Here is a 13163-nt window from a genome sequence, read left to right as displayed (position 1 = left end):
ACAAGGGAAGGCAATTACCGGCTCTGGTTATTCTCAGCCTCGGCATCCACCCTAGTGCTAATCGGTACCTATACGCTGGGAGCTACCCCCGGGGACAGTGACCACCCTTAACGCCAAGCCCAAGGAGTAGCCCCTTCGCTTGATCCCTAGCAGACTAGCCACTCAGGTGACTAGGTACCAGCCGATTGATACACCGGGGACCACAGTGCACCACCCGTCTTTCAAATGGGTCGCCACGCACGGCAAACACGTGGGGTTTTGGCTGTCCATGAGAAGCAAGAAGCAAACAGAGCGGCGACAGCTTCTCATGGAGAGCTCCCTCGCTTGCCGTCGAGGGAAAGAAAAAACAAGGCAGAAAGCAGAAGGCGAAGAGGAGTATAAACATAAAGGGAGTATAGATCCCTGGGTACCTCGGGATTGGAACACCCGTACTCACCTATAGTAGGTGAGCCCCTGAGGGGGTTTCTTTCGCAGAGATGGTGCTTATAATCAAAGTGTGATGCAGAAATAATGAATGCTCCGTCAACAAATTTCACGAATGAAAGAAAGGAAATTTAGGTAACTAAATGAAATAAAATTCTTTTTCACATATAATTTCTTGATAAAACAGACTAATTTTCAAAGTCATTTAGTTATTTTTATTCACTTTTCAATGAAGAGTAAGGAGGCAGCAACGTTTTATTAACATATAAAACCACAAATTCATTGCATTTAAATAAAACTTGCACGAATATTTTATATTAAAACTTAATTTAAAATGTAAATACTAGCATTTAAAATTTTGGAAAACAAGCATTTAACCATATTTCAGCTTATTATATAAATTCTAAAAGTGTTAGGTGAAAGAAGCCATTAATGGAATTTTATTGCTGGTGCATGATTAAATTCGCTTTTTTTTTGTTATTTAGAGATTGCATCTCCATTAATAAAATTATAGACCTAAATTTTTTGTAAGCTTAAGAGAATGGTAGTAATATGAAAGGTTTATATAATGTTTAAGCACTTCAAGTATAATAAACATAATTTATACACTTTAGTAAAATCTCTTTAAAAATTAAAAATGGTTTTTAAATTCGGAATTTTTAAAAATTCTTATCAATAAGCAAGCATATATATTTATACATTCTCAGATTTCAAAAAATTGTCTATGAAATTTTATTTTTCATTAGAACTTATTTATAAATATTTGAGCCATTAATTAATGTAAAGTAATATAATCTATGCTGATTTATTTTTTTTCTATTTTTAATGACTTAACTCTAGCTTTTTATTCAAAACTAACCATTTTCTCTTCGCGAGGAACATTTTTTTTCACAAAAGTTCTAATATTAAATAGATTAATTTTATCCCTTCAGGGTCATCTTAGACATATAAGGTGTAATACGTCAGCTTGTCTCCTCAAGACTGATGTTCAATAAATTTATTCTCATAAGCATTGGTCACATTTCCAATCCATTCGTAAGCATTATTCTTTCATAAATAATGGAATTCTGTTAACCTTCAAATAGAAAATAATTTCTGTAACCCTTAATGAACCGAACATCCTTAAGTTTACTCTCTTTCCTTTTTCTCTTCACCAAGACTGTTCTTCGCAAAAGGTATGGTTCTTCTTTTATACATAATTTCTTTTGGCACTTCATTTTCTTTCATTAAATAAAGTTAAACCTTTGATTAAAATATATTCTATAATATTTTTAATTTAATTATATAAAACAATAGGAATTAAGCAAATAACGATACAAATTTAAGTTAGATTAAAAACTTTTAATGAAGTTATAGTGCAAAATATAAAGTATATCGAAATAAGTTTTAAATTCATCATATTTATCGTTATGGCAACGTTTCTACTTTTTCCTGACACAGTAACTGGCATTACGACCAAGTGTAACGTCACCCGTTTTCCCACACCTAGTTAAGTGAATATAGACAGCCAGATGTGGAACCATCATTATGTCTGGTCATTTGCTATATCCAAATGAAGGGAGCACAGATGTGTGCCCTGTAGTTTCAAATAGATCTTTCGTGTCTTCAAGGGAGAAGAACGCCAAAACATCCAACTTTCTTCTCTTATGAAGAGACTCCTCAAATCTTCAGGAAACGATGAATCACCAGCAAATGTTGTCATTAAGTGTCAATGATCGAGTGGAGACCATTGAGGAAGCATTGCTGAGCAACTATTGGGTGATAGGGAACTGAAGTTCACCAATGGGAAAACTGGATGCGGATATCTGATGGAAATAAAATGCGGTATTTATTTGTTTGTTTTTAGAGAAAGAAAGAGAGAGAGGTGAGAGACTGCAAACCGGAATTCGAAGAGACGTTCGGAAATTAAGAATTGTTTTGTTAGGCTACTCTCTTCTTAAATCGGTCTGGATCAAGATATCACAATATTTAATTTTTGAAGACTATAAATACTTATATAATGAATTTTTATTTTTGAAAAAACATTTCAATAGTAAGAAATCAAGAGCTGGCCATCCATTCGAAATTTATTAAATATTAAAATGCATTACAACCATGAGAATAAATAATATCTCACAAAAAATTAAAAAAAAATTTTTTTTGAAAAGTCACAGATATTTTGAATGTCCTGTTTTCTTTATGCGACTCCGTCCAACATGGTTATCTCACTCGCTCTCTCAAACATTCTGGCATACTTTAGACACGCAGTCATTCCGTGCGGTAATCTTCAAATATAATCAGTCTCTTAAAATCTTCCAAACAGCTGGCAGTGATTATCCATTCCTTGATTGAGTTTGTGAAATCCATTTGAGTTGCCATTTGAGTTTGTGAAATCTGTTTTACAGTATTAAATTTGATCTACCACATTTTCTGAAATATTTTGCCTTCCATGGTTCTAAATAAACAATCAGTGTTCTTGGATGGATGCAATTTATATGTTTCATATTTTTCTGAATTGTCTTTTTACTGAAACAATCAACGATCTTGTATATTTTGTTCCTCAGTCAAAGTTTAGTTATATGCTCCGAGGGAAATAATATTTCTATGTCTTTTTACTGCATAGTGCAATGCGGAGTATGCGCTCCACATAGAATCTCAAGTGGAAAAAGGAAAATCGAGAACAGGAAGTTTAAAAACTGTTTTTCTTTTCTCGTTTCACGGTTTTACTAATATTTTTTCCCAAAATTAATAACTTTTTGCCCAAGTTCTGTATTGATTTTCATTATATTAATATAGGATAAAAGCGAAATAAACTTTCGTCAAAGTTATATAAAAAATAAACTGATTCCTAAAATCTACTTAACGAACTGCATGATATTAGTTTGCAAATGGTAAAATTATTGAGAAACATTTCATGAAAAGTTATCATCTGTTTAATCCTTCTTTCCACCTTTCCAAATGAAACCTACAACTATTTGCCGATTAGACTGACAAGAAGTCAATTTCTTTTTTTTTTTACCTCGTAATTTCTTAATTAACAATGATTTCCCCAATTTAGAACATCCCCTTTTCATGTAAAAAGTGTATTTTTCCTGTAACACTCGAGGAGCCTCAGATGTTTCCCACTGGAAAAAACAAAACTGCTGAAAGAGATTAAAGTGACTTATTCTCTAAGAAAACGAAAATTCTTCGTGATTTAGAAATGAGTTCTACTTGGATCATTTTTCCGCCAAGTGTGTACCATTTGTATACCATCCCGTTTTCCTCTGTTCAAAGAAAAATTTCTAAAACAAATAGGAGAAAAATTCTTTCATATAACAGGACAAACAGAAGTGATTCATACAATCATTTATTTGGTTAGTTAAACTCTTTTTCCACGAGATAGATTTCCCATTCTTTTAAAAGAAAAGGCGGAGGATTTTCTCTTTAGTCATCAGTTAGAATCACTTTTTCTTGTGTACTAATTGTGGAAAACGCTACAACAGTGATAAATGAGAATCGAAATGACTTCTTCGATGTTTTCTCTTTTTCTTCATAGGAAAGAGACTAGATCTTGGGAGATATACTTTCAGCGCTTTAGGCACATTGGGTGAATTCAGTTTTTTTTTTCCACTGCTAAAAAGGATTTAAGGAAAAAAAAGAACCACTTGGTCCATCACCATTCGATCAAGTACCAAATATGATGGATAAATTTATCTGTACTACGGTGCTCCATTCTGCTCTAGCAAAATTTCTACAGACATATCTATAGAAATTATATCTTATATGTATAAATATAGTAAGATATTTTTTTTCATTTTCTTATTCCTTTGGTTCCTTTTCTTAGGAGAGTTTTTCACTTTTTCAATTTTAAAAAGTAAGATCCTATCTGTTTCTTTTCAAAGCTGCTGGTTAAAACCGCCCCTCTTTATGTAATATAGTAGATACTACTGATTTGAAAAATCAGTAGAATCATTAGTTTGCTTAAGTAAGGTGGATTAGATTTTCCGTCAAGTAAGTGGATTTGGTGCACGTTAAATCCGTCGGTACCAAATGTCCTCCCGCTGATGTGATGTGGAAGTTTGGAAAGGGGTGCCAGCTCAGGTGCTGTCCTTGTCATCAGACCGCGATTCAAAATTAAGAGGTCCGTCCCAAAATAGCCCTAATGTTGCTTTAAAATGGGGCGTTAATATAACTAAACTAAATAAAACTAGATTTTGCTGCTAATTATTACTATGATTATTATTACTATGAGGCAGCGGTGATCTGGGAATAAGATTCCGGCTTATAGAAAAAACAAAATTTCTGGTTGGAAACAAAATTTACCAAATGTCAGCATGATGCTTATTTGTAAGCGATAATCAAGCACCAACCACTGATCTGAACTGGAAGGGCGCAGAAGTTGTGCCCGCCTCACTTCCATTGATCATCATTTGACTAAGATTCAGAGTTACGAGACTTGCTCTATAATATCCTCATGTTGATCAACATGGGAATGGAATAGAGTTAAAATTCTCTAAAGTGAAATTTTTAGGAGAGGATTTCCCATTTCTCCAAAGAGAAGATTTCGTTTTCTGTATTGTCCTATCATCTTGAATTTAGTATTCTTTGGAAAGATTCAGAATTATGAAGTAACAATCGCGATTCTTACAGATTCTTTCTGTGAAAGAGAAATAATTGCGTGTTTGAAGATAAGTGTTTGGCACTGCGTGAGTATCTTTGCTGAATTAAAATACGAATGAGCATATGCGTGGAAAAAACGTTTTTTACGCGTTATTGTTCCCAACTGTCATGCAGCTTACTTTAAATTTCATTCTAATTTTGCAGTGAGCCTCTCTAAATACTCTGAATCAGAAAACTGCTTTACAATTTAACTGAATCATTTTATTATGTGTTTCTGTCAATCCTCTATCTCTATTAGTATTTTATTTTTCCTGAATACAGAAGTTTTAAAGAATATAATTTTCTCTATGCGAATTTTCTTAACATTTATTTCATGATACATAAATTCAATATACTTGTATAAATATCACTGTTATTTAAAAAATGACATGAAAATGTCTGCAACAAATCATCTCATAAATATTAACTAAAAACAATTTACAAAAAAAAAAATCATAAAAATAGATTTGTTACAAGAAACCAACTTCTCAACGGCGTTTCAAATTTTGATAATTAAAGTTATTTATATCAAAGAATAATTTTTATCTGTATACAGAGAGCAACGTGTTACATTTAAACGCTGTTATTTTCGTAGCCGCCGGTTACAGAGATGTACTGACAAAAACCTTTCAAAAGTTTACATACATTTAGTTTACATACACACAGTATTATGGTAGTTAAAAAATGATTTTAAAAATATTATGAAATTTATTTTTATAGTTTCCCCTGCTGCCTATAGTTATATTTATTAAATGTTTTGTAAATTGTGTAATACAAAAAATTAAACATTGTAAAGGTGATACCAGAAGTTTGACAGAGTTATTTCATCATAAAACAGATTCAATTCAATGTCCATATGTGTACGCAGTAGTATTTTAATTAATTAACAAAATTCTGATCTGTGTGCTCGTTATAGTCCAACTGAATTGAATGTTGCTTGAATTTATTTAGTTCATTGGAATTTTTTTTCTTTTCAAGGAATCAATTTCTCCTTAATTTTATCTGCATTATTTAATCTAGAGATGAAAATTCATAAACTGAATCAGCTGAAATTTAAGAATTATATATCTTTTTGCACAATTGATAAGGTATGCGTAAACCTTTACTAAAAACATTTGTATGGAATGGAAGGCTGTATAAAAAGTTTGATTTAGCAATTTTTATAAAAAATGATTTTTTATCATCAAAAATATCATAACAGCATTGTATATAATTTTATGAAAGGTATTGTAATTGGAAATACAAGTCTACGGGAACTAATGCGAAACAAAACCATAGTCAAAATAATTCATAATTGTTCTGCTGAAGTCTTATTGTCAGGATTAGTCTTATTTTCCTAATCCCAGATGGCAGAGCATTTCCGTTGTCTTGAAAGTTATGCAGAAAATATTTCTGGTTTGCTTGGCAATAAAAAAAATAGACCTTCACTTGGAGTGTGAGCGATCAGTAGCTCGCGAAGAAAAGCAGAGCAAATTTATTTTGTCGATCACGCAGAAACCCAGCGAGTTTCTTGTGAAATTAGCAGTTTATGAAGAAAATAAGTTTTATTGTCTTTAAGAAGTATTCGTAACCGTGATAGGGAATTGCTTATCGGAAACTGTATAAAAATGAGGTGGTGGCTCGATGTGAATAAATGGATAACTAGTCAAGAAAACTGTTTCCTGTTTTTTTTTTTCTTGCGTATAATCTTCTATTTTTGGCAAACAGGAACACAGGGTATGTTTTCACGACAGTACGGAAATACTTCGCTAGGGAAATGTCCCTATATTCGACACTTTTTTGGTGCCCTTTCAAAGTGATTAAAATCTCATAAGGTTTCTAGAGATGAACCACCCCGAAAAAGTTTTCGTAAAAATTCACTTTTGGCTTAAATCATATTAAAATGTTTCTGAAAATAAAAGCTGAAAGTCTGTATGGGAATAAAATAAAATCTGTTTAAACTCCAACATTTGTAAAAGAAGAAGAAGACATCAAGATGGAGTTGAAATGTAGTTACAAAGATAAAAAGAGTGGTAAGGAATGGGTCATTCAAGCTGAAACTTCTGAATCGTACAAGAACGAAGTACACGCACAAAAAAGAAATATTTCGCTCAATGTTTCATTTCTCGGAATTGTTTTTAGTTATTTCTTTCTGATTCTATTTCAATTTGTGAGTTGCAATCAAACTGAATGAGTTGTAAAAAATTTGAATTATCTTGAAACACCATTATGCTCCTGACCTAGTTAATCAAAATTATTTTAAATGCGTTGTGTATTCAAAACTTTGAAGTTTATACAGAAACTAGCTGACCCGGCAAACGTTGTTTTGCCATATAAATAATTTCCTAGTAATTTCTAGTGTAGACAAAAAATAGCTTACTTATTGTAAGTATGTATGTATGTTAGAATGTGTATATTGTATGTATGTAAGAATGTGGTATATGCGTGAAATAAGCATGGAGCGCTGTGAACGATGAGGGAATATAAAAATAACAAAAGGCAAACATTATTTTTAAGTTATTATAATTTATGCCTTAAAATTATATATCACTAGCTGACCCGGCAAACGTTGTTTTGCCATATAAATAATTTCCTAGTAATTTCTAGTGTAGACAAAAAATAGCTTACTTATTGTAAGTATGTATGTATGTTAGAATGTGTATATTGTATGTATGTAAGAATGTGGTATATGCGTGAAATAAGCATGGAGCGCTGTGAACGATGAGGGAATATAAAAATAACAAAAGGCAAACATTATTTTTAAGTTATTATAATTTATGCCTTAAAATTATATATCATTAATTAAACAATTACGACAGTAACACTATTAAACAATATCAATCTCTTAATGCTATAGCGTGAACAATATTTTTTGTTAGTCCATCTTTAGCTAACACAAACAAACTGGATGGTTTACCCACTCGAGAGCATGCCACGTATAATTGTCCGTGTGAAAAACATGGTGTTCTCAAATCTAATCCACAAACAGATATCGTTTGACCTTGGGATTTGTTGATAGTCATTGCAAATGCCAATCTAATCGGAAACTGAATACGTTTGAATTGAATTGGCACATCTGTAGGTATAATAGGAATCCGTGGTATGAGTATATTTTCACCTCTGAACTTGCCATTAAAATCCTGGCTTCGATCACGTTTTTCATTAATTTTTGAATGACTAATCGCGTACCGTTGCACAGCCGGGGCGGGTTCAAATTACGAAGCAAGATAATTGGAGATCCAACCTTTAATTGTAAATTATGCGGTGGCATGCCTGCAAATCCAGTGAGTTCAAAAACTCTGTGGGAAAATTTACTGCTTCGCTGTCGTCGCAAACTGTATCAATAGATTTATATGATACCAAGTTCCCTGGCAACAACATTTGTATCTTCAGATTTAAATTGTCAACGTCTACATTTTTTTCCGCTAAAATCGCTCTTTCTGCAAGCCACTCATGATTTATGTACTGTGTGTGTACATCGGGAAATATTTGTTCAATGAGAGTATCTTGCGAATCAGCGATTGTGCAGAAATCGGTCGGTAATTTTACGTATCCAGTTTCATCTATAGCAACTTTTCCATCACCGATATCTAAGAGTTGTTTTGAAAATGTTTCAGCGGATGGATCTTGAAGCATTTGAACGCGCATATTTATTTTTAGCTGTAATTTTTCAACATTACGCCACAATGGAGATGATTTTAAGCAAGCGTTGATCTCATCAGCGTATGTTGAACGTGGAATGACTGGAAGTGTTTGTCTGAAATCACCTGACCAACAGAGTTCCGCCAAATAGTTTGTCACTGTTTTTAATATCTTTCAATGTCCTGTTTAACGCCTCAAGTGAATGTTTGTGTGCCATAGTACATTCATCCCAAATAATAATTTTACACCGTTTCAGCACAGTGGCCATGGACGATTGTTTCTTAATGTTGCATACTGCGTCAGGGTTATTCTGAATATTTAGTGGCAACTTAAATACTGAATGAGCTGTTCTACCTCCATCCAATAAAGTTGCTGCAATGCCCGATGATGCAACGGCCAATGCGATGCCATTATTTGATCGTATTTCATCAAGAATTAGCGAAATAACGAATGTTTTGCCAGTTCCACCCGGTGCATCCAAAAAGAAGAACCCACCTTGTCCAGCTGAAACTGCGAGCATAATGCGATCATAAATGGTTCTTTGTTCCTCATTCATTAGTGGGACATTGCGGGCAACAATCGCTGCCATTTCTACAGTACTGTACTGCAGTTCACGATTCATTTCAGTATTCATTAAATCAGATGCAGTTCGATTTGGCGAATTCATACCGAAATTACCAAGTGGTAAGTTGGCAATGACAATGCAAAGATCCTCAATAGCAATCAATGCTTCATTGTACATTTCGTCGCTGAATGTTATGGTTAGATCGTGGCACCGTATACGATGTTGATACAATATATCATCAGTCATTGAATCTTTGTGATTTTCCCATAATATCTGTGCTCGGGCTGGGAAACATGTAGTCAACACTATAGCGAATATTAGACGAATTTGTATTGCTGTACAGTTCAATGCAGCTTCAGCAAGCATGCATTCCCACTGGTTGTCGTCTTCCAGCAAGCCGAGTGCAAGGCATGCATCTTTATACGTTGGATATTGTTGCCCATTCACTTTACGTATATCTTGAAATGATAATGGGCCAGTAACATTAACCAACAACAGTCGAAGATAAAAAGCACTCCGTGTGTCTTGGATTGACTGTAAATAATCGCCCCAAGGCGTTTGATTTAAATAAATTGAGACATGCAGCAACTGGTGAGCCTTGCTTGCGGGGCATCCATGTTTTTGTTTGAGTCCATGTGAAATAGCGTGGTACTTGTGAATAGAGTAATGTTCGTGCAAAGGCACCAAAATCATCCGCACGATTACACAGTTCAAAAAATGCAGTGAGTGTAGTTTTAGGTGGATTTATTGCACGATCAATCGCTGTCTCGTTCGTGAAAAATACACGCTGACCGTTTTCAAGATGGATGGCTAACTGAACAACTGCTGGATCCCGTAAATGAATTGGAAAACCAAAGATACGCCAAGCAGCTTCATTGGAGCTGATGTACCGACCAATTTGGTAGAGCGTTATTTCATCGTTTTTATTCACTGGAGGAGCATTCACATTAGTATTTTCCACTCTAAACACAGCCATATCACTGCCTTTATGGACATACTTGCAAATGTATTTGATGCTCTTCACAGAACTGCAGAACTCAACATTAATATGAGCATTATATGTCTTGCTCAGCAGAGGCGAATATGGCACCACCCAACGATTGTCAATATCAATGTCTGTGTTGATGATATTTTTAATAAATGACTGTCCGCCATTTTCAGGATTTCTTCGACGATATATTGGGTATCCGTCGACATTTGTGACCGTATCATTGGTAAAATCTTTAGGGAAATTTTTAGTACATTTTCCATCAGCCATGCAAGGCGATGAACTATTAAGAGTACCACATGGACCATGAATCATGTTTGTTGTAACAATATCAAACAGCAGTTGGTCAGTGGATGGATCTGGAATTTCTGCAGAAATGATACTATCGATTTCTTCAGGACGGATTTTGTTGATGAACCAAACCAAAATGTGTGCATGAGGTAATCCTCGCTTTTGCCACTCAACCGAATACATCCAGCAACGTGTGGGACCAAATACATGTGATTTAGTAATGAAACTTATTAAAGACTTCAACTTTTGTCTGAACACACGTGCTGTAATGTCATGGCGATGCATTGCATTTTGGCCAGGCAGTAGCAAAGATGTAATCTCTGGCCATTTTGGATTACATGTGAACGTGATAAATAAACATGGTCGTCCATATTCGCGCACGAAAGTCAGAGCATCCTGTATATATTCTTGCATATGACGTGGACTGCCTACGTACGATGATGGTAAAATGACATGGTTACCAATTTCGGCGACGTCGGCGTTGTTGTAGATAGCGTCTCGCAAATGAATGTACTCTTCCGCGCGCAGCTTTTGTTGATTATATCGTAAGTATCGTAGTCGTTCGCTCTCAATCTTCGCGTACATGTCGACCATGAATTGTTGACAAAGCTCACGACATCGTAAAATGACGTTGTCCAGGCCACGTCTAATCATTAATCGGTACGCATAATAATCCTTTGAGCTAACGTTCTTGTTTGTTTCAGCTCCTGTAATATTCGTTCATAAAAATTAATTTAAATTTATTACGTTCAATAATTTAATTGTTTTGTTAAATGATTAATGATCAAATTAATAATCAATGAAGTACCTGATACGGGATCTCGTTGTTTTATGTTTATGCAATATCCGTCTTGTCCCTTCCAGAATATTAGCGGATATTGGAGAGCGTCATATGAACGATGTGTGTCAGCAATGAACTGAAGATTATTATTTCGAATCAGAATTTCTCGTGCAGCTGTACAATCGCCAACCATGATTCCAGCAACATCACCAACAACGGGTGCATTGAATCGACGAATATGCTCTCCAGCTGGTGTTTTATCAGGATTAATGACGATAGCGTGATTATCGCTTTGTAATTGGTGCATATGTGATTTGAATATTTTCAACAACTCGTTGTGCTCGTTCAAAAGAGCATCTAGCTCGCTGACGATGCGCCTGGCATAAAGTGAATCAAGGTTATTATAATCACAACGTGCATTCACGCGATTGGCAAGTGCGCTTCCGGAATCCTCGCCGCCCATAAAGTAGATTTGTAAGAATTTATGTGGTTCGTTTGGCATTGGCAGCAGTGAGCCCATTTTATGATAAATTTGGCCTCTGATTTTGAATGTAGAATTGAATTGTTGACCATTTGCATTAGTATTTCGAACTATTTCTGTTGCTCCGAACGATGTCATTTGAAAGCATGAATTGAATCTTCGAATTGACTTCAGGAACACGTTAGAATCTGGATCCGTGCCGATAAGTAAGCCGTTCAATGGTTCAGGTGGTGTTTCAATTTCAGGTAGTTGCACTTTTCCTGACGCGCAACACATCCCAGCTGGCTCATTTTTGAATTTCAGAGCATGACAATGCGGACATTCCTTGTCCATAGCACCAATTACCACTTTTGAATGAGCATAATATTCAATATCGGGCTCATACTGGAATGCTAGACGCAGGAATGAATCAGATATAAATGCTCGATGTACCTGTTGTCGTTGTTGGTCATTTGTTCTTCGTCTATTGACTGTGAAACGGCGTGATTGTCGTTATTCTAATCTTCTGACTTCATTGCGTTCAGCTCGTGTATCTTCTGGCTCTTCTTGATGCAATTGCGCCATTCTGACACGTGCATCAGTATTTTGTTGCTGGATTTGTTCTTCTGTTCTTTCGGATCTGCTATTTCGCAAGTTTCCAGCTTTACTTGTACTGCGGCTCAAATCAGCCCCTTTGCGATTTCTTGGCATTGCTCACTGTAAAAATTGAAACTATGAAAATCTTAATTGTTCAATTACATTTTTTTAATAAAATTAAATTAAAATTACATTTTTATAAGATCAACAACATTTTCGATATAAATAAAAAAAAGTATACTTACAACACAAAATCCGTTGTTATTGGAAGCTCGTGTCACGTGTTGAGTACTTTTGAGGTTATAAAATCACTTGATTAACTAATCGTGCAAAATACACTCAAAATTGATAATTTAATTATTATTGATAAAATAGGAATGATTAAAAGTTAATATGAGAGTTACACTGAGATAGCAAAATAATAATTGTCAACGTTACTACTACACTTGATGCATAAACAATAATGATGGCCGACAACTGTGTAGGGAGTGAGAAAGAAAGGAGACCGGCTTCGTTCTCATCCCTACTCCGTGCTGTTTACTGGGTCAGAAGTGACACCTGTAGACATCTGGCGGGGATAACTAATTAAATGACGATTGATCAGTTTTCGACCGGAGAGGAAAAATGATTAAATTACTAAAATGGCTATTAAAAAATAAGGGTGGATCGTAGAAGGGGGAAAATTGAGGATTGTATGTATTTTTGTGTGTTGTATCATAAAAAAATAGAAATTAAAAATTTTGTCTAAAAAATAAAAAATAAAAATGTAGGGGTGGACTACACCTAACATTTAGGGGGATGAAAAATAGATGTTGGC

The 13163-nt window shown here is 34.6% G+C and overlaps 1 protein-coding gene across 1 annotated transcript; it reads right to left on the bottom strand.

The window, feature by feature from the left end:
- Positions 1–9713: 9713 nt before the first annotated feature.
- Positions 9714–12460, bottom strand: LOC129956838 (uncharacterized). The gene is made up of 3 exons (XM_056068792.1): positions 12281–12460; positions 11317–12154; positions 9714–11215 (listed from the first exon to the last, which is right to left on the bottom strand). The coding sequence occupies exons 1-3, from the start codon at positions 12458–12460 to the stop codon at positions 9714–9716; spliced, it is 2520 nt and encodes an 839-aa protein (XP_055924767.1).
- Between the last annotated feature and the right edge of the window lie 703 nt (positions 12461–13163).

The sequence above is a fragment of the Argiope bruennichi genome, chromosome 11, assembly GCF_947563725.1.
Source record: "Argiope bruennichi chromosome 11, qqArgBrue1.1, whole genome shotgun sequence".
NCBI lineage: Eukaryota > Metazoa > Arthropoda > Arachnida > Araneae > Araneidae > Argiope > Argiope bruennichi.
This window is presented reverse-complemented; position numbering and strand designations above follow the sequence as displayed.